The sequence below is a fragment of the Psammomys obesus genome, unplaced genomic scaffold, assembly GCF_907164565.1.
Source record: "Psammomys obesus unplaced genomic scaffold, mPsaObe1.curated_primary_1811, whole genome shotgun sequence".
In the NCBI taxonomy this organism is placed as follows: Eukaryota; Metazoa; Chordata; class Mammalia; order Rodentia; family Muridae; genus Psammomys; species Psammomys obesus.
Genome location: NW_026594014.1, coordinates 139,115 through 162,135, shown reverse-complemented (window position 1 = coordinate 162,135; position 23,021 = coordinate 139,115). Strand labels below are relative to the sequence as shown.

Here is a 23,021-nt window from a genome sequence, read left to right as displayed (position 1 = left end):
ACATAGCCAAATTTATGGGACACATTGAAAGCAGTGCTCAGAGGAAAACTCATAGCACTAAGTGCCTTCAAGAAGAAATTTGTAACATCACATACATGCCACTTAATGACCCAACTGAAAATCCTAGAAAAAAAAGAAGCAGATATACTCAAAAGGCACAGACAGTTGGAAATAGTCAAACTCAGGGCTGAAATTAATCAATTAGAAACAAATAAAACTATTCAAAGAATCAATGAAACAAAAAGCTGGTGTCTGGAGAATTTATACATATGAATAAAATATAATTAATAAACTATATTAGATTTTAATCATTTAATATTTATGTTTTAATAATTAAAAATAAAGCATAAAGCACTGTGAATTGGGTATACTGTTCACATCATTTGCTTTTCATATTTCCATAGAATGAGAATACCAAGACAGACAGACATATAGAAGTCTCACTGTCTAGGTCTAGTCCAGAGATGTGTCTCAGAAATAAAACCAGCTCTTTATAGATTTCCACCGATAAAACTCTCAACCAGCATGACTCATTTGATGAATTCTGAAAATGCTTTCATCTTTAAAGATCTCTTATTTTATACTGTTATAATAGGATAGGTGGAACTTAAACAGAAATTTAGAGAGGGCATATTAAAACGTTCACTTCAATATATTTGAAAATTTGATGTTTGCAGTATCCTTTATTATTCTCCTTTGTCTTCTTTTAGAATAACGGATCAGAAATATGAATTTGTTCTTGTACTGCTTTTTGCTACTGATGAAATCAACAGAAACCCTTACCTTTTACCCAACATGTCTTTGATATATATTTTTGCTACTAGCATATGTTTTAATGCATTAAGTACTTTTGATATCCTAATTTCACAAAACAGCAGTCTTCAAACTATTCTTAATTATATCTGCGGAGAGCCTACATGTCTTGTAGGCCTTACAGGACCATCATGGACTACATCTGTAAAACTGGCAAACTTTTACGAGGAACCAAAGGTGAGGCTGTGTGATAAAAAGGAGATTTAATAGCTTATCAATGCCAATCCCAAGGTCATACAGAGAATGAAGGGGCAGCATGGATTGCTGTGTGCTAATCAATATATATTCTAGAGGATTAAGGAGTCAGATATTGATATGTCATTAACATTTCCCTATATTAAAAAATAGATGAAATGGAGAAACACAGAAAATGATTTGTTGAATGTCCAGACTTGAAAGACATATTGTAGAACCATATAAGAATAATGCATAATACTTACAAGGCAATCTTAATTTCCTTTTGCAGGAATTCTGGAAGGTGAGTAACACAACTTATATCTACATAAGAACTTGTAGCTAATCATGTTTCTCACTTTGCTTCCTCTGTTTTTCAACCTTCAGATTTTCTTTGGACGATTTCATCCTATCCTGAATGACAAAGTCCGGTTTCCTTATGTCTACCAGATAGCACACAAAGATACGTGTTTGCCCAATGCCATGGTGTCTCTGATGCTTTATTTTACATGGACCTGGATAGGGCTGGTCATCTCCGATGATGACCAGGGAACTCAGTTTCTCTCAGACTTGAGAGAAGAGATGCAAAGTAATGGACTCTGTCTAGCTTTTGCAAATGTCATCCCAGATAGCATGCAGTTATACTTGACAAGGGCTGTCCGATATGATAAACAAATCGTGACATCATCAGCAAAGGTTGTTATCATTTATGGTGAAATGAACTCTACCCTAGAAGCCAGCTTCAGACGATGGGTATATTTAGGTGTAGAAAGAATCTGGATCACCACTTCACAATGGGATGTCACCACAAGTATGAGAGATTTCAGTCTTGATACTTTCCATGGGACTGTCACTTTTTCACACCACAATGGCATGATTTCCAAATTTAGAAATTTTATGCAAACAATGAACACTTCCAAATATCCAGTAGACATTTCTCAGATGAGAAAGAAGTGGAATTATTTTAATTGTTCAGTTTTTAATGTAAACTATAGCACACTGAACCATTGTTCATCCAATACTTCTTTGGAATGGTTATCACAGCATGAATTTGACATGGTCTTAAGTGAAGAAGGTTACAATTTATACAATGCTGTGTATGCTGTGGCTCATACCTATCATGAAATTATTCTTCAACAAATAGAGTCTCAGAAGCTAGAGGACGCAATATTCTTTGACCGTCAGCAGGTAAATGATATTACTTTACACAATGCTTATGTTATGGTATTTTTTTTCTTTTTTTTTATTAATTACACTTTATTCATTTTGTATCCTCCCATAAGCCCCTCCCTCCTCCCCTCCTGATCCCACCCTCCCTCCCCTTTCTGCATGCATGCCACTCCCCAAGTGTACTGATAGGGGAGGTTCTCCTCTTCTTTCTGATCTTAGTATATCAGTTCTCATCAAGAGTGGCTGCATTGTCCTCTACCGTGGCCTGGTAAGGCTGGTCCCCCCTCAGGGGGAGGTGATCAAAGTGCAGGCCAATCAGATTATGTCAGAGGCAGTCCCTGTTCCCATTACTAGGTAACCCACTTGGACACTGAACTGCCATGGGCTACATCTGTGCAGGGGTTCTGGGTTATCTCCACGAATAGTCCTAATGGTACCACAAATAATCATACAAATTTTCAGACACTATTTCCTCAATATAGGAATTCTATAGCAAAAATCTACTTAATACAATAATTTTTTTTTGTGGATAAATAGACTGCATAACAGTAAAATTTTAATGACTGACAACATTTTTGTGTGAGTATCTGTTATTTTTATAAGACTGTGACTTTACATTTTATCAAATTAGTTCAATATTGGAAAGAATAGAGATTTTATTATAAAATACTCTAGTTGTCATGTGACAACTAGAAGCAAATTTGTTTTTCAAGAAACAAATCATGTGTTGGTCAATGTAATTGATAATTATTTATATGAAGTGTTAATTCATTATGTAGACAAATACTAAGGACTAAATAATCCTTTCATGAAATTCATTTTTATTTTTATGTGTATTATACATTTCTTGGTTTACAAGTCCCTCTCTTCTTTTCAATAACATGAAAACACCTTACTCACTGTCAGTTTTATGACTTCTCTTTTAAAAAATTATTTTTGAGTGTAATTAATAAAAAATTAAAAAAATTATTTTTGACACACATACACACTTCTGTAAAAATATCTACACTTACTGTTTAGCAGTTTTTATATAAGTAATGAGTATCCAGCTCTGTTGTACTAGGTTATTCAATATTTGGTAAATGTTTATTCACAATAAAAAACAGATGAAGTATAATTAAGTTAAATTAGCCATGAGATACCTTGTTTTTCACTAGATAGAATACCTTCAATATAGTTACCTTTCCTAGAATATATTGAAAAATATAAAATATTCACAATGTCTCTTGGCCTTACTGGTGGACATATGTAATTATCCAAAGAAATATCTCATTTAGGTGGTTTCTTTGCTGGAGAATGTTGCATTTACTAACCCTGTTGGAGAACAGGTGAACATGAGTCAGAGAAAAAAACACTGTGCAGAGTATGACATTTTCAACATTTGGAATTTTCCACAAGGCTTTGGATTAAAGGTGAAAATAGGAGGCTATTCCCCTTATTTGCCACAGAGCCAACAACTACACATATCTGAAGACTTAGATTTGGCTATGGGATCAACACTGGTGTGTACACATAACTTTCATATTTTAGTATGTTTATATTATTAAAAATTGTGACATTAAAGCTATGGCTAATTGGGAAAGAAAAATTGCTGCTCTTACAAAGGACCCAGGACGATTTCATAACATTCATGATGGCTCACAGTTTTCATTTTCTTATTTATTTATTTCTTTATCTATCTATCTATCTATCTATCTATCTATCTATCTATCTATCTATCTATCTATCATTTATTTATTTATTTATTTATTTATTTATTTATTTATTTATTTATATTATTAGTTACATTTTATTAACTCTGTATCCCAGCTGTATCCTGCTCCCTCACTCCCTCCCAATCCCACCCTTCCTCCTTCATATCCTCCCTGCACCTTACCAAGTCCACTGATTTGGGAGGATCTCCTCCCCTTTCATCTGACCCTATTTATCAAGTATCTTCAGGACTGGCTTCAAAGTCCTCTTCTGTGGCCTAGCAGGACTGCTCCTCCTTTAGGGGGTGGGGAGGTCAAAGAACCTGCCATTGAGTACTTGTCAGAAATAGTCCCTGTTCCCCTTACTATGGGAAACCAATTGGTTACTGAACTACCACAGGCTACATCCAAGCAGAGTAGAGGTTCTAGGTTATATCCATACATGGTCCTTGGTGGAGTGTCAGTCTCAGAAAAGACCCCTGTGCTCAGATATATTTGGTCCTTGTGGAGCTCCTATCCTTTCCACGTCATACTAACTCCCCCTTCTTTCATATGATTCCCTGCACTCTGCTGAAGTTTTGGTTATGAGTCTTAGTATCTGCTTTGATACACTGCTAGGTAGAGTTTTTCAGGAGCCCTCTGTGGTTTTCTTCTATGTCCAGTGCATCTCCCATTTGTCTTTCTAAGTGAGGATTGATCATCTTAACCTGGGTCCTCTTTCTTGTTTATCTTCTTTAGGTGTATAGATTTCATTATGTTTATCATATCTTACAGGTCTATATAAGTGAGTATATACCATGTGCGTCTTTCTCCGTCTGGGATACCTCACTCAGAATGATCTTTTCTAGATACCACCATTTGCCTGCAAATTTCATGATTTCCTCCTTTTTGATTGCTGAGTAGTATTCCATTGTGTAAAAATACCACAATTTCTGTATCCATTCCTCCGTTGTTGGACATCTGGGTTGTTTCCAGGTTTTTGCTATTACAAATAAAGCTACTACAAACATGGTTGAGCAAATGTCCTTGTTCTGTACTTGAACAAACTTTGTGTATATGCCTAGCATTGGTATAGCTGGGTTTTGAGGAAGCACTATTCCTAATTGTCTGAGAAAGCACCAGATTGACTTCCAAAGTGGTTGTACCAGTTTACATTCCCACCAGCAATGGAGGAGGGTTCCCCTTTCTACACAACCTCTCCAGCATGTGTTTTCATTTGAGTTTTATATTTTAGCCATTTTGATGGTTGTAAGGTGAAATCTCAGGGTCGTTTTGATTTGCATCTCCCTGATGGCTAAGGATGTTGAGCATCTTTTTAAGTGTTTCTCTGCTATTCTGTATTCCTCTACAGAGAATTCTCTGTTTAGCTCCGGACCCCATTTTGAAATTGGGTTACTTGATTTATTGCTTTTTAACTTATTTAGTTCTTTATATATTTGGATATCAGCTCTCTGTCAGATATAGGGTTGGTGAAGATCTTTTCCCACTATGTAGGCTGTCATTTTGTTCTGACAACAGTGTCTTTAAAGCTATACTTACCCAATTATTTGAGGCTCATAAAGAGGAAACAATTTTCTTAGAGCAATAGCCACGCAAATTCAAACAGTTAAAAAAAGAAATGAACAATCTATCAAAGATGTGGCCAGTCAATTGGAGGTAAAGAAAGAGGAAATGGACAAAATTCTTAAAGAAACACAGGCAAACATGGCCAAACAAATACAGGCACAAATAGAGATACAGTTAGTGGCAAATAGAGAGGAAATAAACAAAAAAAATAGAGTCCATCATAGAAAGACAGGAATCCACATTCAAACAGATGAAGAAAATGGTGCAAGGCATGAAAACAGAATTAGAATCAATAAAGATAACACAAACTGAGAAAAACCTAGAGATGGAGAACTTAGAGAAAAGATCAGGAACTACAAAGGTAAGCATCACCAGCTGAATACAAGAGATGGAATACAGAATCTCTGGAGCTGAAGATACAGTCACAGAAATTGATACCTCTCTCAAAGAAAAAGTAAAATCAGAAAAGTCCCAAACACAAAATATCCAAGAAATCAAGGATGCCAGGAAAAGACGAAATCTAAGAATAATAGGAATAGAAGGAAAAAAAAAAAGATTTAAGGCTCCAAGGTCCAGAAAATATTTTCAAGAAAATCATAGAAGATTTTTCCAACTTAAAGAAAGAGATGTCCATAAATATACAAGAGGCCTACAGAACACCAAATAGACTAGACCAGAAAAGAAACACATCACGTCACATCATAGTCAAAACACTAAATCTACAGAACAAAGAAAAGATATTAAAAGCAGCAACGGAAAAAGGCCAAGTAACGTAAGAAGGTAGACCTATCAAAGTCACACGGGACTTCTCATCAGAATCTATGAAAGCCGGAAGGGCCTGGGCAGGTGTCATGCAGACTCTAAGAGACCACAAATGTCAACCCAGACTACTATACCCTGCAAAGCTTTCAATCAACATAGATAGAGAAAACAAAATATTCCATGACAAAACTAAATTTATGCAATATCGACACAGCAAACCAACCCTACAGAAGATACTAGAAGGAAAACTCCAATCCAACGAAAACGAATTCACCCAAGAAAACATGGCACACAGGTAATATCCCAACAAAAATTAAAAGAAAACAAGCAATGAAACACAGTAAGACCACCGACTCCAATATAAAAGGAACTAACATTAATTGGTCACTATTATCTATGAACATCAATGGACTCAACTCTCCAATAAAAAGACACAGACTAACAGAATGGGTGCGGAAACAAGATCCAACATTCTGCTGCATCCAAGAAACATACCTCTGCAACAAAGATAAACACTGCCTCAGAATAAAGGGCTGGGAAAATGTCTTTCAAGCAAACGGACCAGAAAACAAGCTGGGGTAGCTATCCTAATATCTAATAAAATAGACTTTCAACCAAAATTAATCAAAAACATGAGGAGGGACACTACATTCTCATCAAAGGTAAAATCCACCAAGGGGACATCACAATTCTGAACATCTAGGCCCCAAATACAAGAGCGCCTACATTCATAAAAGAAACATTATAAAAATTTACATCACACATCGATCCCAACACCTTAACACTTCAACACTCCACTTTCACCAAGGGACAGATCATCAAGACAGAAGCCTAATAAGGAAATAAAGGCACTGACAGAGGTCCTAAATCAAATGGACCTAATAGATTTCTACAGAACATTCAACTCAAATACAAATTCTTTCAGCACCTCATGGAACCTTCTCCAAAATAGACCATATAGTTGGTCACAAAGCAAGCCTCAACAGATACAAAAAGATTGAAATAATCCCTTGTATTCTATCTGACCACCATGGACTAAAGCTGGACCTCAACAACAATGGAATTAGCAAAAAGCCTACAAGCCCATGGAAAATGAACAACTTGCTGCTCAATGACAGCTGGGTTAAGGAAGAAATTAAAGACTTCCTAAAATTCAATGAAAATGAAGGTACAACATACCCTAATTTATGGGATACAATGAAAGCAGTGCTTAGATGAAAATTCATAGCACTAAGTGCCTTAAAGGAGAAATTTGTGACATCTCATATAAGCAAGTTAATGGCCCAACTGAAAGCACTAGAAAAAAAGAAGCAAATATACCCAAGAGGAGAAGACGGCTGGAAATAATCAAACTCAGGGCTGAAATCAATCAATTAGAAACAAATAAAAGTATTCAAAGAGTCAATAAAACCAAGAGCTGATTCTTTGATAAAATCAACAAGATAGACAAACCCTTATCCAAAGTAACTAAAAAGCAAAGAGAAACTATCCAAATCAGCAAAATTAGAAATGAAAAGGTGGACATAACTACAGACACCGAGGATATCCAAACAATCATTAGGTCTTACTACAAAAGCCTGTATGCCACGAAATTCGAAAATCTAAAAGAAATGGACAATTTTCTTGATAGATTCCATCTACCAACATTAAGGCAAGATCAGGTAGAAAGATTGAATAGTCCTATATCCCCCAAGGAAAGAGAGGCAGTCATCAACAGTCTCCCTTCCAAAAAATGCCCTGGGCCAGATGGTTTCAGTGCAGAATTCTACCAGATCTTCAAAGAAGTGCTAACTCCAATTCTCTCCAAACTATTCCACAAAATAGAAACAGAAAGAACATTACCAAACTCATTCTATAAAGCCACAGTCACCTTGATACCTAAACCACAAAAAAGACCCAACAAAAAAGAGAACTTCAGACCTATCTCTCTTATGAACATTGATGGAAAAATACTCCATAAAAAACTTGCAAACCGAATCCAAGAACACATCAAAGATATCATCCACCATTACCAAGTAGGCTTCATCCCAGGTATGCAAGTGTGGTTCAACACATGGAAATCCATCAATGTAATCCACGACATAAACAAACTGAAGGAGAAAAACCACATGATAATCTCCTTAGATGCTTAAAAAACATTTGAGGAAGTCCAACACCCATTCGTGTTTAAAGTCTTGTAGAGACCAGGGATACAAGGCACATACTTAAACATAGTAAAGGCAATATACAGCAAGCCTATAGGCAACATCAAACTCAATGGAGAGAAACTTAAATCAATCCCACTGAAATCAGGGACAAGACAAGGCTGCTGACTCTGTCCATATCTCTTCACCATAGTACTTAAAGTCCTAGCTAAAGAAAAAAGAAAACTAAAGATCAAGGGGATACAAATTGGGAAGGAAGAGGTTAAAGTGTCATTTTTCACAGATGATATGATAGTATACATGAGCAACCTCAAAAATTCAACCAGAGAACTTCTTCAGCTGCTAAACACCTTCAGCAAAGTGGCAGGATATAAAATCAACTAAAAAAAACAAAAACAAAAGCTGCCTTCCTGTACACCAAAGACAAAAGGGCCGGCAAAGAAATCAGGGAAACAACACCCTTCACAATAGCCACTAATAACATAAAGTACCTTGGGGTGACACTAACCATGTAAGTGAAAGGCCTGTTTGAAAAAAAGCTTTAAGTCTCTGAAGAAAGAAATTGAAGAAGATATCAGAAGATGGAAAGATCTCCTGTGCTCATGGATTGGTAGGATTAACATTGTGAAAATGGCCATCCTGCCAAAAGCAATCTATAGATTCAATGCAATTCCCATCAAAATACCAACTCCATCCTTTACAGACTTTGAAAAAAAGATTCTCAGCTTCATATGGTGAAACAAAAGCCCCAGAATCTCCAAAACGATCCTGTACAACAACAGATCATCTGGAGGTATCTCCATCCCCAATCTCAAGTTGTACTACAGAACAATAGCAATAAAAACTGCATGGTATTGGCATAGAAACAAAAAGGAGGGTCAATGGAACCGAATAGAAGACCAAGAAATAAACCCACACACCTATGAATACTCAATTTTTGACAAAGCAGCCAAAACCATTCAATGGAAAAAAGACAGCATCTTCAACAAATGGTGCTGGTCCAACTGGATGTCTACATGCAGAAAAATGAGAATAGATCCATATTTATCACCCTGCACAAAACTAAAGTCCAAGTGGATCAAAGACCTCAACATAAAACCAGATACTCTATATAGGTTAGAAGAAAAAGTGGGGAACAGTCTGGAACTCACTGGCACAGGAGACAACTTCCTGAACAGAACACCAACAGCACAGGCTCTAAGAGCAGCAATCAATAAATGGGACCTCATGAAACAGAAAAGCTTCTGTAAAGCAAAAGGCACTGTCCTCAGAACAAAATGACAGCCTACAGACTGGGAAAGGATAACAGTTTTCTTTAAGTGTAGGTCATGAGAATATTTGCCTTTAGCTTTCATGGACACCTAAAATCACATTACATTTCACTCCACACCAGAGAAAACATATATACAGAATTAAAAATATCAAAAGTATTAAAAAATTGTAACTAGGTGTATTACATGAAATGTGTTGAGCACATCTTCACAGCATAAGAAGGATTGAGATGCAACTGTTCACAAACATGTCTCTGTATATAGACTTTCATTGTAACTTTAAATTATTTTTATGTTTGAGGGCCTCCTACATAATTTGTTCATTTTTAATCCTCTAACCCTTCACGGTTCTATCATGCTTTCCTTCAACACTCACTAACCTTGCTTTTTATCTATAAACACTCAAAAGCAATTCATGGCACTCATGTATTTCTGATGGATCAATTCAGGAATAAACAAATTCTGATGTTGTCATCCAAACATTTGTACATAAATTGTTACACCATGTCCTCGATGTTGTATGGTCTTCAATTTCATTGCAGGTTTGTAGGAAATGCTCAGATGCTGAATTTGATAAATAGTGCAGGATAAAAAGGAGCGTGTTTAGCCCATGTCTGTTACCAATGCTTATTTTAACTACCTCAGGTTCCCACCTCTACATGCAGTGTGACGTGCCCTCCTGGATTCAGGAAATTTCATCAGAATCAGACAGCCGACTGCTGCTTTGATTGTGTCTGGTGCCCAGAGAATGAGGTTTCCAATGAGACAGGTACGTGTTTGTGTGCAGAAGAGTTTGCTGAAATTGATGATCTTCTCTTTGTAAAACTAGAACTTTGAAAGGGCCTGAAAGGAAACTACAGAACAAGATGTCTGTTTTTAATATAATTGATATCAAGCTTGATATCATTTACTGATATCAAGCGTAGTATGAGCTCTGAATTTTTAATATAATCGTTTTACTGATATATAGTATGAGCTCTGAATAAATATATACTGCGATGCTCAAAACACTCTCTTTGCTCACATTATGATGCTTACATATTTTATATTTTCTAGAGAATTTTTATGAAAAAAATGTAACTAGTATTTTATCAGAACATTTTGCACATAATATTGATATGCACATTTCTAACCATTCATGTTCCTTTGAACAAATTAAAGTGATATCAAGATCAGTCCACAGTGTTATTCTCCTGGCTTCCAGCTTGGTCTTTGACAAACACTCAAAGCTCAGCCTCTTGCTGTTGTTTAATACGATGTATTTAAGATCTTAGGGAATAGCTTATAGAATGAAGGAAGAACTTACTGTGAAAGAATTAAGACAGAGTGCATACACAAGAATGAACACAAAGATGTGGTAGTGTTTTCAGTGGGCACTTCCTACTGACCAATAGAGAAAGGGCTCAGGATATTCTTAGTGCTGCACGATATCTAGCTTGGACTATGTAGCTGGAAATAAAAAGAGACTTTACCACAAAGAGTGGAAAGTGAAGAAAAACACCTTATGTTTGTCTTCTGAACTGCAAATGCATGCAGAGCTGCAGCTGTTCTCACATGGACATGCAAGAATCACTCTCACATACAATCATTCACACACCTTTATGCATATCACATACATGTAAGAATTTAAGTAATTTAAATATATTTAATTGATTAAAGGTTAAATCTCCTTCCCATTTCCCTTCAGCATCAATCATTACCCTCTCTCAAACCACTTCTATATATCCCCTCTATTCTCAAGTTGATAATATAAGGAATAAAGAGGTAGATTAAATCCAAATATATTATATGTATACATTACATTTAAATAAAAATTCTAAGAAAAATCTATAATTTTATGTTGTGATATATGAAAAATTTATGAATTGTTTGGACATTTTTGCTTCTAATTTACAAGTGAGTTATAGGAACCAAAGTAAATGAATTTAGAGAATCCCATATGGTGGGCATTTTAAGAATATAAATAAATAGAGAAGTAAATGTCCCTTTTCTAATTATTACAATAATTGTTCAGGTGAGGGACTTAAACAGAAGAGGATTTTGATGCATGAGGAGCACAGCTTCTTTAATGAAATATTGTATTGTGTGAATAGAACATGCCTGAGGGAATTGTGTCTCCTTGTTATATGAAGATCAGACTAAGAGCACAGGGCAAAGTGCTCAATGCATCGTATCAGCTGGTTGTGATCTAGACTTGATTTCTAAGTCAGTGTCGTATTGAATATGGTAATTCTTTTAAAAAAACATTTGGGAGCTGGTTTATACTTTCAGAAGTTTAGTCTATTATTGGAATGGCTGGGAGGATGGCAGCACACAGTCAGGAATGGTTGTGGAGAAGCAGCTAAGTGTTATGTATCCAGATACTTAGGCAGTAGGAACAGAGAGACACTGGGACTCCTTGGGCTTTTGAAATCCCAAAGCCCACCCTCAGCAGCACCCTTTCTATAAGGTCAAACCTTCTCCAAGGAGACAACACATTCTAATCTTTTAAATAGTGCCACTCCCTAGTGACCAAGCAGACAAATCTATGAGCCTATGGGGCTAACCCTTGGTCATTCCAAACACCATGTTTTAACGCCATAGGTGTTTAGCCATACCTTCATGCAAAATGCAGCTATTCCAGCTTCAAAAGTAGGCATCATTTATCACATTATTGACACCATTTAAGTGTCCAACATTCCAGATTCTGGCTATTACCAATAAAGCTCCTACAAACATGGTAAAGTTAATAATGTCCATGATGTATACTTGAGTTATTTTGAGGAAGCACGATTTCTAATTTTCTGAGAAAGCGCCAAATTGATTCCAAAGTGGTTGTACAAGTTTGCATTCCCACCAGCAAGAAAGGAGGGTTCCCCTTTCTCCACATCCTCTCCAGCATGTGGTCTCACTTGAGTTTTTTTATCTTAGGCATTCTGATAGGTGTAAAGTGAAAACTCAGGGTCATTTTGATTTGCATCTCCCTGATAGCTAAGGACATTGAGTATTTCTTTAAGTGTTTCTCTGCCATGTGATATTCCTCTACTGAGAATTCTGTTTAGCTCTGTACCCCATTTTTAAATTGGATTACTTGATTTGTGGCTTTTTAACTTCTTTAGTTCTTTATATATTCTGGATATTATCCCTGTGTAAGATATAGGGTTGGTGAAGATCCTTTCCCAGTCTGTAGAACATCATTTTGTTCTGATGACAGTATCCTTTGTTTTAAGGAAGCCTTTAAGTTTCATGAGGTCCTTTTTATTAATTATTGACCTTAGAGATTGTGCTGATGGTGTTCTGTTCAGGAAGTTGTCTCCTGTGCCAGTGTGTTCAAGCTCTTCCCCACTTTTTTTTCTAACAGAATTAGTGTGTCTGATTTTATGTTGAGGTCATTGATCCACTTGGAATTTGGTTTTGTGTAGGGTGATAAATATGGGTCTATTTGCACTTTTCTACATGTAGACATCCAGTTAGACCAGAATATCCAGTGTTATTCTTAACAGCAGTGTTATTCTTAAGAGCCAGAATCTGGAAAAAAACCCAGATGTCCCTCAACTGAGGAATGGATACAGAAAGTGTGCTTCATTTACAAAATAGAATGCTACTCAGCAATCAAAAACAAGGAAATCATGAAATTTGCAGGCAAATTGTGGGAACTAGAAAAGATCATCCTGAATGAGGTACCCAGAAGCAGAAAGACACACGTTATATACTCACTTATAAAGATATTAGATATATCATATAGGATAAACACACTAAAATCTGTACACCTAAAGAAGCTAAGCAAAAAAGAAGACCCTAAATAAGATGCTAAATTCTCATTCAGAAAGGGAAATGGGATGGACATCAGATGAGGGAGAGGGAAGGGAACAGGAAAGGAGCCTACCATAGAGGATCTCTGAAAAACTCTACGCAGCTGGGTATCAAAGTAGATGCTGAGACTCACAGCCAAATTTTAGACAGAGTGCAGGGAATCTTATGAAAGAGGGGAGAGATAGAAGGACCTGAAGGGGATAGGAGCTCCACAAGTAGAGCAACAGTACCAAAAAATCTGGCACAGGTGTCTTTACTCAGACTAACACCCCAACCAAGGACCTTGCATGGAGATAACCTAGCATTCTTGCTCAGATGTAGCCCATGGCATTCAAGTGTCCAAGTTGGTTTCCTAGTAATGAGAACAGGGACTGTCTTTGACATGGAGCCATTGGCTGGCTCTTTGATCACATCCCCCTGAGGGGGTAGCAGCCTTACCATGCCACAGAAGAAGAAAATGCAGCCATTCCTCATGAAACTTGATAGGCTAGGGTGAGAGAAGGGGAGGAGGACCTCCCCATCAGTGGACTTAGGGTGAGTCATGGGAGGGAAGGGGTAGGAGGGTGAGTTTGGAGGGGACAATGGAGGGAGTTACAATTGGAATACAAATTGAATAAACTGTAAATAAAGAAATAAATAGGGAACAAAATGGCAGCACCAGGAGAACACTGCATCTGAGGAGCAGGACAACGTTTTAGGTACAGCGACCAAGAACTGAACTCTGGGTCCTAAAACAACAGCACCATGTTTCCCAGGTGAGAGGAAACCCCCACAGCATGAGAATCAGTCGGTTCCACTCTCAGGTCACTCAGCCAGAACCCAGAAGAAATCCCAGGTGGCGCAGGCACTAGATAGCAGACCAGAGACTTGCTGTGTGCCAAACTCTCCTTCACAGACAGAACTGTGCACCCCAGGGCATCAGGGACTGGGAGTCCCTGTCAGGAGAAAATCCCACAAGGAAGGAAGGAAACGAGACTAACCTAGATTCAACCAATCTTTTTCTGGAAAAGGTTTTGCAAAATGGAGGGTATAAGCCACCATCACTGAACTGGGCTCCAGCCACGAGCACAGAGACAGAGACTTTCTGTGTGCCCAGCTCTACGGCACAGACAGAGCTGTGTGCCCCAGGGCAACAGAGACTGAGAGTCCCTGTCAGGAGTAAACCCCACAGAGAGGAAGGAAACAGGGACCCAATTAGGTCATCCAGTATATCCCTGGAAGAGGTACCGCAGACCGGCAAGCATGCATGCCGCCAGCTCAGAGACCTGCTCTGCACCAACGATTCCTCACAGACAGAGTTGTGCGCCCCAGGGAATCAGAGACTTCGAGACCCTGTTGGGAGAAATCCCCACAGGGAACTAAGTGAACGAAATGGACTTAGGCCACTCAGTACATCCCGGCAAAGGTCCCGCAGACCAGCCCAACACAGGGACCTGCCGTGCGCCAGCTAGCCTGCTGCTACCAGGAGAGCGGTACTCACCTGCCACAGATTACCGCTTGGGTACTGGGGCACAGAGCCCCATCCTCAGACCTACAGAAGCCTGGGATCCCCGAGATCAACCCCCAGTACCCTTGGAGGTACTGCTCCAAGGGGCAACCAGTTATCCCTAACCAAAGTGACCAAAGCACAGGACACCCAGGTTACAGCAGCAGCTCACTAAATTTGGAGCAAGAAACCTAGAAGCAGGGCAGGTATCTCCAGGACATCTCTGGGTGAGAGGAGAGCCCTCTCGACTAACAAGGACCACAGTTACCACTCAGATCTATACACATGAGGTGAGCAGTGGCAACTGCTGAAAAACACCGGCCATACAGTGACCATACACAAAAAGCTGAGGAAGCTTCCTCCAAGAAAAACCATCTTCCTGCTAAGGAGATTCTCTCCACCACAGGAATCCAGGAACCACCAGGAACTAACACCCAACACCTAAGATAGTCCAATGGGTAGAGGCCAGTGTAAAAGCTCAAACAACAAAAGACAGAACAATATGGCATCCGCAGAACCCAGTTATCCAGGGGCAAGTAGCCTTGGACACCGCAGCATAATTGAAATTCAAGAAGATGACCTAATATCTATGCTCATGAAGAGGATAACAGAGGAAAAAAAATGCGTAAAGACCTAGAGGAAGATAAACTCAAACAGATTATGGCAATCCATAAAGAAATAGAAGAAGATAAAGAAAAAGAGATTATGGCCATCCGTGAGGAAATACAGGAAGTTGCAGTCAAAGAGTTTGTGGCCTTTAGAGAGGAAATACTTAAATCACTGAAAGAAATAAAAGAAACAGGATTGTTCAAACAAACAACTGAAGGAATTGAAGGAAAAACAGGAAAATACAGTCAGACAGGCCAAGGAAATCAACAAAATGGCTCAAGACCTGAAGATAGATTGGAAAAATTAAAGAAAACACAAATGGAGGAAATTGTGGAGAGAAAGAAATTAGGGAAGAAAACAGGAACTACAGAGGTAAGCATAACCAACAGACTACAAGAGATGGAAGAAAGAATCTCAGGTGTGGAAGTTACAGTGGAAGAAATTGATGTACCTGTCAAAGAAAATGTTAAATCTAAAAATTTCCTGACATAGACTGTCCAAGAAATTCAAGACAACATAAAAAGACAACACCTAAGAATAATAGGAATAGAGGAAAAAGAAGATTCCCTGCTCCAAGGCCCAGAAAATATTTTCAACAAAATCATTGAAGAGAATTTCCCCAACTTAAAGGAGAGGCCAATAAGAATACAAGGGGTCCACGGAACACCCAATAAATTAGACCAGAAAGTACAGCCACATAATAATCAAAACAATATGTATAGAGAACAAAGAAAAAATAGTAAAAGCTGCAAGGAAAAAGGACAAGGAACATGTAATGGCAAACCCATCACAATCACACCTGACTTCTCAACAGAGACCATGAAAGCCAGAGGGCCTGGACAGATATCATGCAGGTCTTAAGAGAACATAGATGTCAGCCCAGGCTACTACACCCAGCAAAACTCTCAGTCCTCATAGATGGAGAAAACAAGATATTCAATGACAAAAAACAAATTTCAACAATACCTACACATAAATTCAGATATACAGAAGACATTACAAAAAAAATACAAGCCAAGAAAACTAACTACTTTCAAGAAAATACAGGAAATAATTAACCTCACTACAATAAAACAAAAAGCAACCAAGCACACAAACTTATGACCACAGCCAACATCAAAATCAAAGGATCTAACAGCCACTGGTCATTAATCTCTCTCAATATCAATGGACTCAATTCTCCAATAAAAAGACACAGAGTAACAGAATGGATGCATAAACAAGACCCAGCAATCTGTTGCATACAAGAAACACACCTAAGTCACAAAGATAGATAATACCTGAGGGTAAAGGGCTGGAAGACAGCTTTCCAAGCAAATGGACCCAAGAGGCAAGCAGGAATAGCTATTCCACTATCTGATAAAATAGACTTTTAACCAAAATTAAACAAAAGAGATGGGGAAGGACACTTCATACTCATCAAGGAAAAATTCCACCAGGAACACATCACAATCCTGAACATCTATGCCCCAAATACAAGGGCACCCATATTTCTAAAAGAAACATTGATAAAACTTAAACCACACATAGATCTTCACACATTAGTAGTGGCAGACTTCATCACCATACTCTCAACAAAGGACAGGTCAACAAAACAGAAATTAAACAAAGAAACAATATCTCTAAAAGAAGTCTTGAATCAAATGAACCTAACAAACTTTTACAGAACCTTACACCCAAACACAACACCTTATGGTACCTTCTTAAAAATAGACCATATGGTTGGTCAGAAAGTAAGCCTCTACAAATATAAGAAGTTGAAATAATTACTTGTATCCTATCTGATCCCCATGGGAGAAAGCTGGACCTCAACAACAACAGAAATAGCAAAAAGCCTACACACACATGGAAACTGAACAACATGCTACTCAATGACAGCTGGGTTAAGGAAGAAATAAAGAAAGAAATTAAAGTCAATAGTAACAAACTGAAAGAAAAAAAAACACATGATGATCTCCCTAGATGCTGAAAAAGCATTTGACAAAGTCCAACATCCATTCATGTTTAAAGTCTTGGAGAGATCAGGGATACAAGGCACATATCTAAACATAGTAAAGGCAATATACAGCAAGCCTATAGCCAACATCAAACTAAACAGAGAGAAACTTAAAGTAATACCACTGAAATCAGTGACAAGGCAAGGCTGCCCACTCTCTCCATATCTCTTCAACATAGTTATGTTGGAAACAACATAGTTAAGCTGGAAACAACCCAGATGTCCCTCAACTGAAGAATGGATACAGAAATTGTGGTACATCTACACAATGGAATATTACTCAGCAGTGAAAAACAAGGAAATCATGAAATTTGCAGGTAAATGGTGGGACCTGGAAAGGATCATCCTGAGTGAGCTCTCCCAGAAGCAGAAAGACAACACAGTATATACTCACTTCTATAGACATATAATATAGGATAAACCTACTAAAATCTGTACATCTAAAGAAAGTAATCAAGAGGGATGACCCTGACTAAAATGCTCAATCCCTATCCTGAGAGGAAAAGAGGATGGACATCAGAAGAAGAAGAAAACAGGAAACAAGTTAGGATCCTCCATAGAGGGCCTCTGAAAGGCTCTGCCTTACAGGCTATCAAAGCAGATGCTGAGACTTATGGCCAACTGTTGGGCAAAGTGCATGGAATCTTATGAAAGAAGAGGGAAATAGTAATATCTGGACAAGACAGCAACTCCACAAGGAGAGCAACAGAACCAGAAAATTTGAGCACAGGGGTCTTTCCAGAGACTCATACTCCAACCAATACCATGCATGAAGATAACCTAGAACCCCTGCACAGATGTAGCCCATGGCAGTTTAGTGTCCAAGTGGGTTCCATAGTAATGAGAGGAGGGACTCCCTCTGACGAAAGGTGATTGGTCTGCTCTTTGATCCCTTCCCCCTGATGGGGGAGCAGCCTTACTAGGCCACAGAAGATGACAATGCAGCCACTTTTGGTGAGATCTGATAGACTAAGATCAGAAGGAAGGAGAGGGGGACCTCCCCTTTCAGTGGACTTGGGGACGGGTATGCATGAAGAAGGGGGATGGAGGGTGGAATTAGGAGGGAAGAAGGGAGGGAGGGTTTATGGGGGGATACAAAGTGAATAATGTGTAATCAATTAAAAAAAGAAAAGAAATTTCAAAAAAGAAGATATGAAAAAAAATCCAAATATCAAAGTTTTTCTGAGACTCAAAGCAATCTATTAACTGTAGCATCTTGTTAAATCAAAATCAAAAATAGATAACATACTTACAATATACAAATGCACAGAACATATAGCACTATTCTAAAAGTGAGGAAAGGAACGAATTAAGGAAAGAAAGACCAAAATCCAGCAGGGAAGTTTCCAAGTTTTGCTTCTCCATGTCTCATGCAAAAGTGTTTTTCAGGTTCCCAACTCCTTTTAGTTTTGTTGACTGCAAAACTTTCTTTCTTGGCCTGATTAAATATCCTGTCTGTTTCTCTCATTGGGAGGTATTCCCTGACTCTGGCATTTTCAGTATCTTGGTATTTCCAGTGAAATCCGAGTGTTCACTTTCACAGATTCACTCAGCCGACTCTCTTGGGTTTCTTTTTCTTTTTTTTTTTTAATTTTTTTTTTTTTTTCTTTTTAGTTACATTTTGTTAACTCTGTGTCCCAGCTGTATCCCGCTCCCTCATTCCCTCCCCAACCCCACACTCCCTCCCTGGTCTCCTCCCTGCCCCTTTCCAAGTCCACTGATAGGGGAAGACCTCCTCCCCTTTCATCTGACCCTGTTTTATCAGGTATCTTCAGGGCTGGCTGCAAAGTCCTCCTCTGTGGGTTTCAAGCAGAGATATCTGACAAATTCCCAGTGTAGTGGCTTTTCTTGGCACTAGAGGGAGATTTCACAACCACTTTATTTTATCCTTTACTCTAAGCTACAACTCTGTGGCCAAAGCTCCCAAGGTTTTGTACTTATTGGCAATGTAACTCCACCTACTTGTTCAAGTATGTTTTTACCAGGTTTCTATTTTTGATGATTTCATTCATTGCTTAGTTCTCTCTAATTCCTTTCATGAATGGGAAGTTTAGCTCTGTGAGGTTTACATTCCATTTAACATCTTCCATCTAGTTGTCATTCCGTTTAGCAACAGGCTTTAAACTTTTTATAACCCTGAGCTCTACACGTAACTCCGTTAAACTTCCTGGTGCTCTTTTTCTTTTTCCCTCAAACTGGACATTTTGTATATTTTTTTCTTTCTTACCTTGTTCTTTTACTCTACTTAAGATGGATCATTAATACCTACACAAGGAAGTCAAAATTAGTTATTCTTAACATTTTCTCTACCAACATTCATCACTTTAGCCTCAGGGAAACTTTTTAGAACAAGAGCAAAAATCACAAACATTCTTTGAAAAATCATCATAGAACAGTCTCTTAGCCTCTTTGATTTTCTCCTTTTTAAATTTTTGACCTGGACAACAACTATTCAAATATCCCTTATACTCTCTTTCATGATCCTTCTGATTTGGCCTATTAGTCCCCACTTAAAGCATTCAACTTCTTTCCTAATCCAAAATACCAAAGTTCACATTCCTCCAACAGCAGAATGGTCAGGCCCGTCAGAGAAATCCAATTCCTCTCTATTATTTCTGCCTTGGTGTGTGTTCTATTGTTATAAAGAGACACCATGACTATGAAAATCCTTATAAAAGAAAGTATTTAATAGCGGCTTGCATACAGTTTCAGAGGTAGTCCATTATAATCATGCCAGGGAGCTTTGGAAGCATGCAGCCATGCATAATTCTGTAGAAGTTGCTGAGTATTCAGGGACCAGGTATCAGTAAGAGAGAGTCACTGGATTTGGCCTGAGCTTTGGAAAACCCAAGTTTTATGCTCAGTGCCATATATCCTTCAGCAAGACAACACCTAATCCTACAAGACCAAACCAACTCCAAAAATAATGCATCTCCTAATCCTTACAAGTCACTCCACCCCTAGGGACCAAGCATTCAAACCTATGGGCATATAGGGAAATTTCTCACTCAAACCACTATGCTTGCATAGCCCAAAGATCTGTGTCTAATAATCTTAAAGCTTGAAGTGTTAACCAATCTGAGCTGTTAAAAATTACCATTTGTAATGTACCAAGAAATTAAAGTATTTTTTTATTTTAAAAACTTTTATAAATATAAAAGTTAATAAGTAAAAATATATTTTTCTTTTCATTTTTTTGTGAAGTTGGTATGCTTCATCACTAGGGATTGTTACAGAACAGCATGATCTCATTCCTTCCTAGAGCAATAAATACTAAAGTTGTTAATGAATAATAAAATGTTTATTGTGCTATTCTCTGATTAATACAGACACTAAATTATTAAGTATACAGTGATGAAATTTTATTAGAGTTTGTTTGTATGTTCTCCAGCAGGTATGGAGCAGTGTGTGAGCTGTCCAGATGACCAGTATGCCAATGCAGAGCATACATACTGCCTGCAGAGGCAGGTCTCCTTTCTGGCTTATGAAGACCCATTGGGGATGGCTCTGGCTTGCATGTCCTTGTGTTTCTCTGCACTCACAGCTCTTGTACTTGGTGCTTTTGTGAAGTACAAGGACACTCCCATTGTGAAAGCCAATAACCGCATTCTCAGCTACATCCTGCTGGTCTCCATCACCTTCTGTTTCCTCTGCTCATTGTGTTTTATTGGGCATCTCAACATGGGCTCCTGCATCCTGCAGCAGACCACATTTGGAGTCTTTTTTACAGTGGCTCTGTCTACTGTCTTGGCCAAGACAATTACTGTGGTCCTGGCCTTCAAGATCACTACTCCAGGAAGAAGGATGAAATGGATGCTGGTGTCAGGAGCACCCAACTTTGTCATTCCCATCTGTACCCTTGTCCAACTAATTATCTATGGAATCTGGCTGGCAACATCACCTCCATATGTTGACACTGATACACACTCTGAACATGGGCAGATCATCATTGTATGCAACAAAGGCTCAGTCATTGCATTCCACCTTGTCCTGGGATACTTGGGCTCTTTGGCTCTGGGGAGCTTCACTCTGGCTTTCTTGGCCAGGAATCTGCCTGACAGATTCAATGAAGCCAAATTCCTGACCTTCAGCATGCTGGTGTTCTGCAGTGTCTGGATCACCTTCCTCCCTGTCTACCACAGCACTAAGGGGAAGGTCATGGTGGCTGTGGAGGTCTTCTCCATCTTGGCCTCCAGTGCAGGACTTTTAGGGTGCATCTTTGTGCCAAAGTGTTATGTTATTTTGATAAGACCAGATTCTAATTGTCTTCAAAAGTACCGTAATAAATCACTGTATTGAACCCTTCATAGTTTAGAATTTTTGATTATACTTAAAATATCTCTGTTCCCTTCCCTATGAATGGCCACTTCTACAATTCCCCGATTTTTTCAGTTACCTGTGGTTCTTTGTGTAGGCTTGAATCCTTTTTATCTTTCCTCCATCTACTTTAACAAATTCATTGGTGTCATCTTTGTTCTGCTCACAACTTGAGTGTCATGTGAGTGATAACTTTTCATATGCTTTCTGCAGTTCCTAGAAGACATTATCACAGTACGCTTCTTCATCCTTTGACTCTCAAGATTTTTGAAAATTTCTTCTTCAATAATCTGTGAGACTTTGGTTTGGGAGGGCTTTTTTGATGAACCCCTTGATTGAACTGGAGGAATTATTAACAAATTGGTACCAGTTAGTCTTTATTTCTCCTCTTCCTCCTTCTACTTCTCATAGCATGCAGAGTATTTTCTAGGATCTTTCATGCTAGTCAGCAGGCTTGACTCTATAAGTTGGGCCCCAAGTCAACTGTTCTATCTTTGATGACATAAGCAAATGTTGACCCATGAAATATCACCTTACCACCATTTCATAAATAACAATTCCACTACTGAAGTCTCTGGGATCTATGTTGAAAAGGCGGGGGAAAGGCTGTAAAAGATAGAGTTAGTGGAAAAATTTAGAAAAGCATCATGATGCAGAAATAAATGGACTTATGATCATATGAATTTACAAACAGTTTGGAAGCATTCATATGGCCTGCAGAAATACAAGCCATAAGCATTCCAGTTCCAACAATTAGACAAGGACTCAAAAATCTCATCTTACAAATCTCATGTTGTAAATCTCATTTACATTTTACACATTTGCTTTGTGAAGGTATTCAATAAAGCTGTTGGCATTAAAAATAAAAAATAAAATGTTGAGACCAGTTCTTGACAATTATATGTCTGCCTGATCCACCTGGGGAAGCACCAGAATAGGTGAGCTTCATTTTGTCCTCTGAGATCCATTGTCAGGCCCTTGTCTTTGCCTTTTTTTCCCAGGAGGCCTACAAGACCCCAGGAATATGCATGTCCACCTAGGACACAATCAGCAGAGGTAAACAGTGGGTTGTTTTCCATCACAATTGTCAGGCCTAAGATTCTGTTTGCTTTTCTGAGGATTCCTGTCAATATCAAGAACATCCAACCCAAATCAGGGCCAACAAGATGGATAAAGGCCAACATGAGAATACAATCAACAAGAACCAGGGCAATATGGCACCACCAGAGC

The 23,021-nt window shown here is 38.3% G+C and overlaps 1 protein-coding gene across 1 annotated transcript; it reads left to right on the top strand.

Annotated features, from left to right (window-relative positions):
- Window positions 1-690: 690 nt before the first annotated feature.
- Window positions 691-21,773, top strand: LOC129684525 (vomeronasal type-2 receptor 116-like). The gene is made up of 5 exons (XM_055617714.1): window positions 691-990; window positions 1,375-2,175; window positions 3,435-3,659; window positions 10,237-10,360; window positions 20,869-21,773. Exons 1-5 carry the CDS (start codon window positions 796-798, stop codon window positions 21,771-21,773), a joined length of 2,250 nt encoding a protein of 749 aa, XP_055473689.1. The 5' UTR covers window positions 691-795.
- Window positions 21,774-23,021: the final 1,248 nt, after the last annotated feature.

Coding starts and splice junctions, on each gene's coding strand:
- LOC129684525 (XM_055617714.1), top strand. CDS start 796: ATGTCTTTGATATATATTTTTGCTACTAGCATATGTTTTAATGCATTA. Junction 2,176..3,434: donor TATTCTTTGACCGTCAGCAG/GTAAATGATATT, acceptor TATCTCATTTAG/GTGGTTTCTTTGCTGGAGAA. Junction 10,361..20,868: donor TGAGGTTTCCAATGAGACAG/GTACGTGTTTGT, acceptor GTTCTCCAGCAG/GTATGGAGCAGTGTGTGAGC.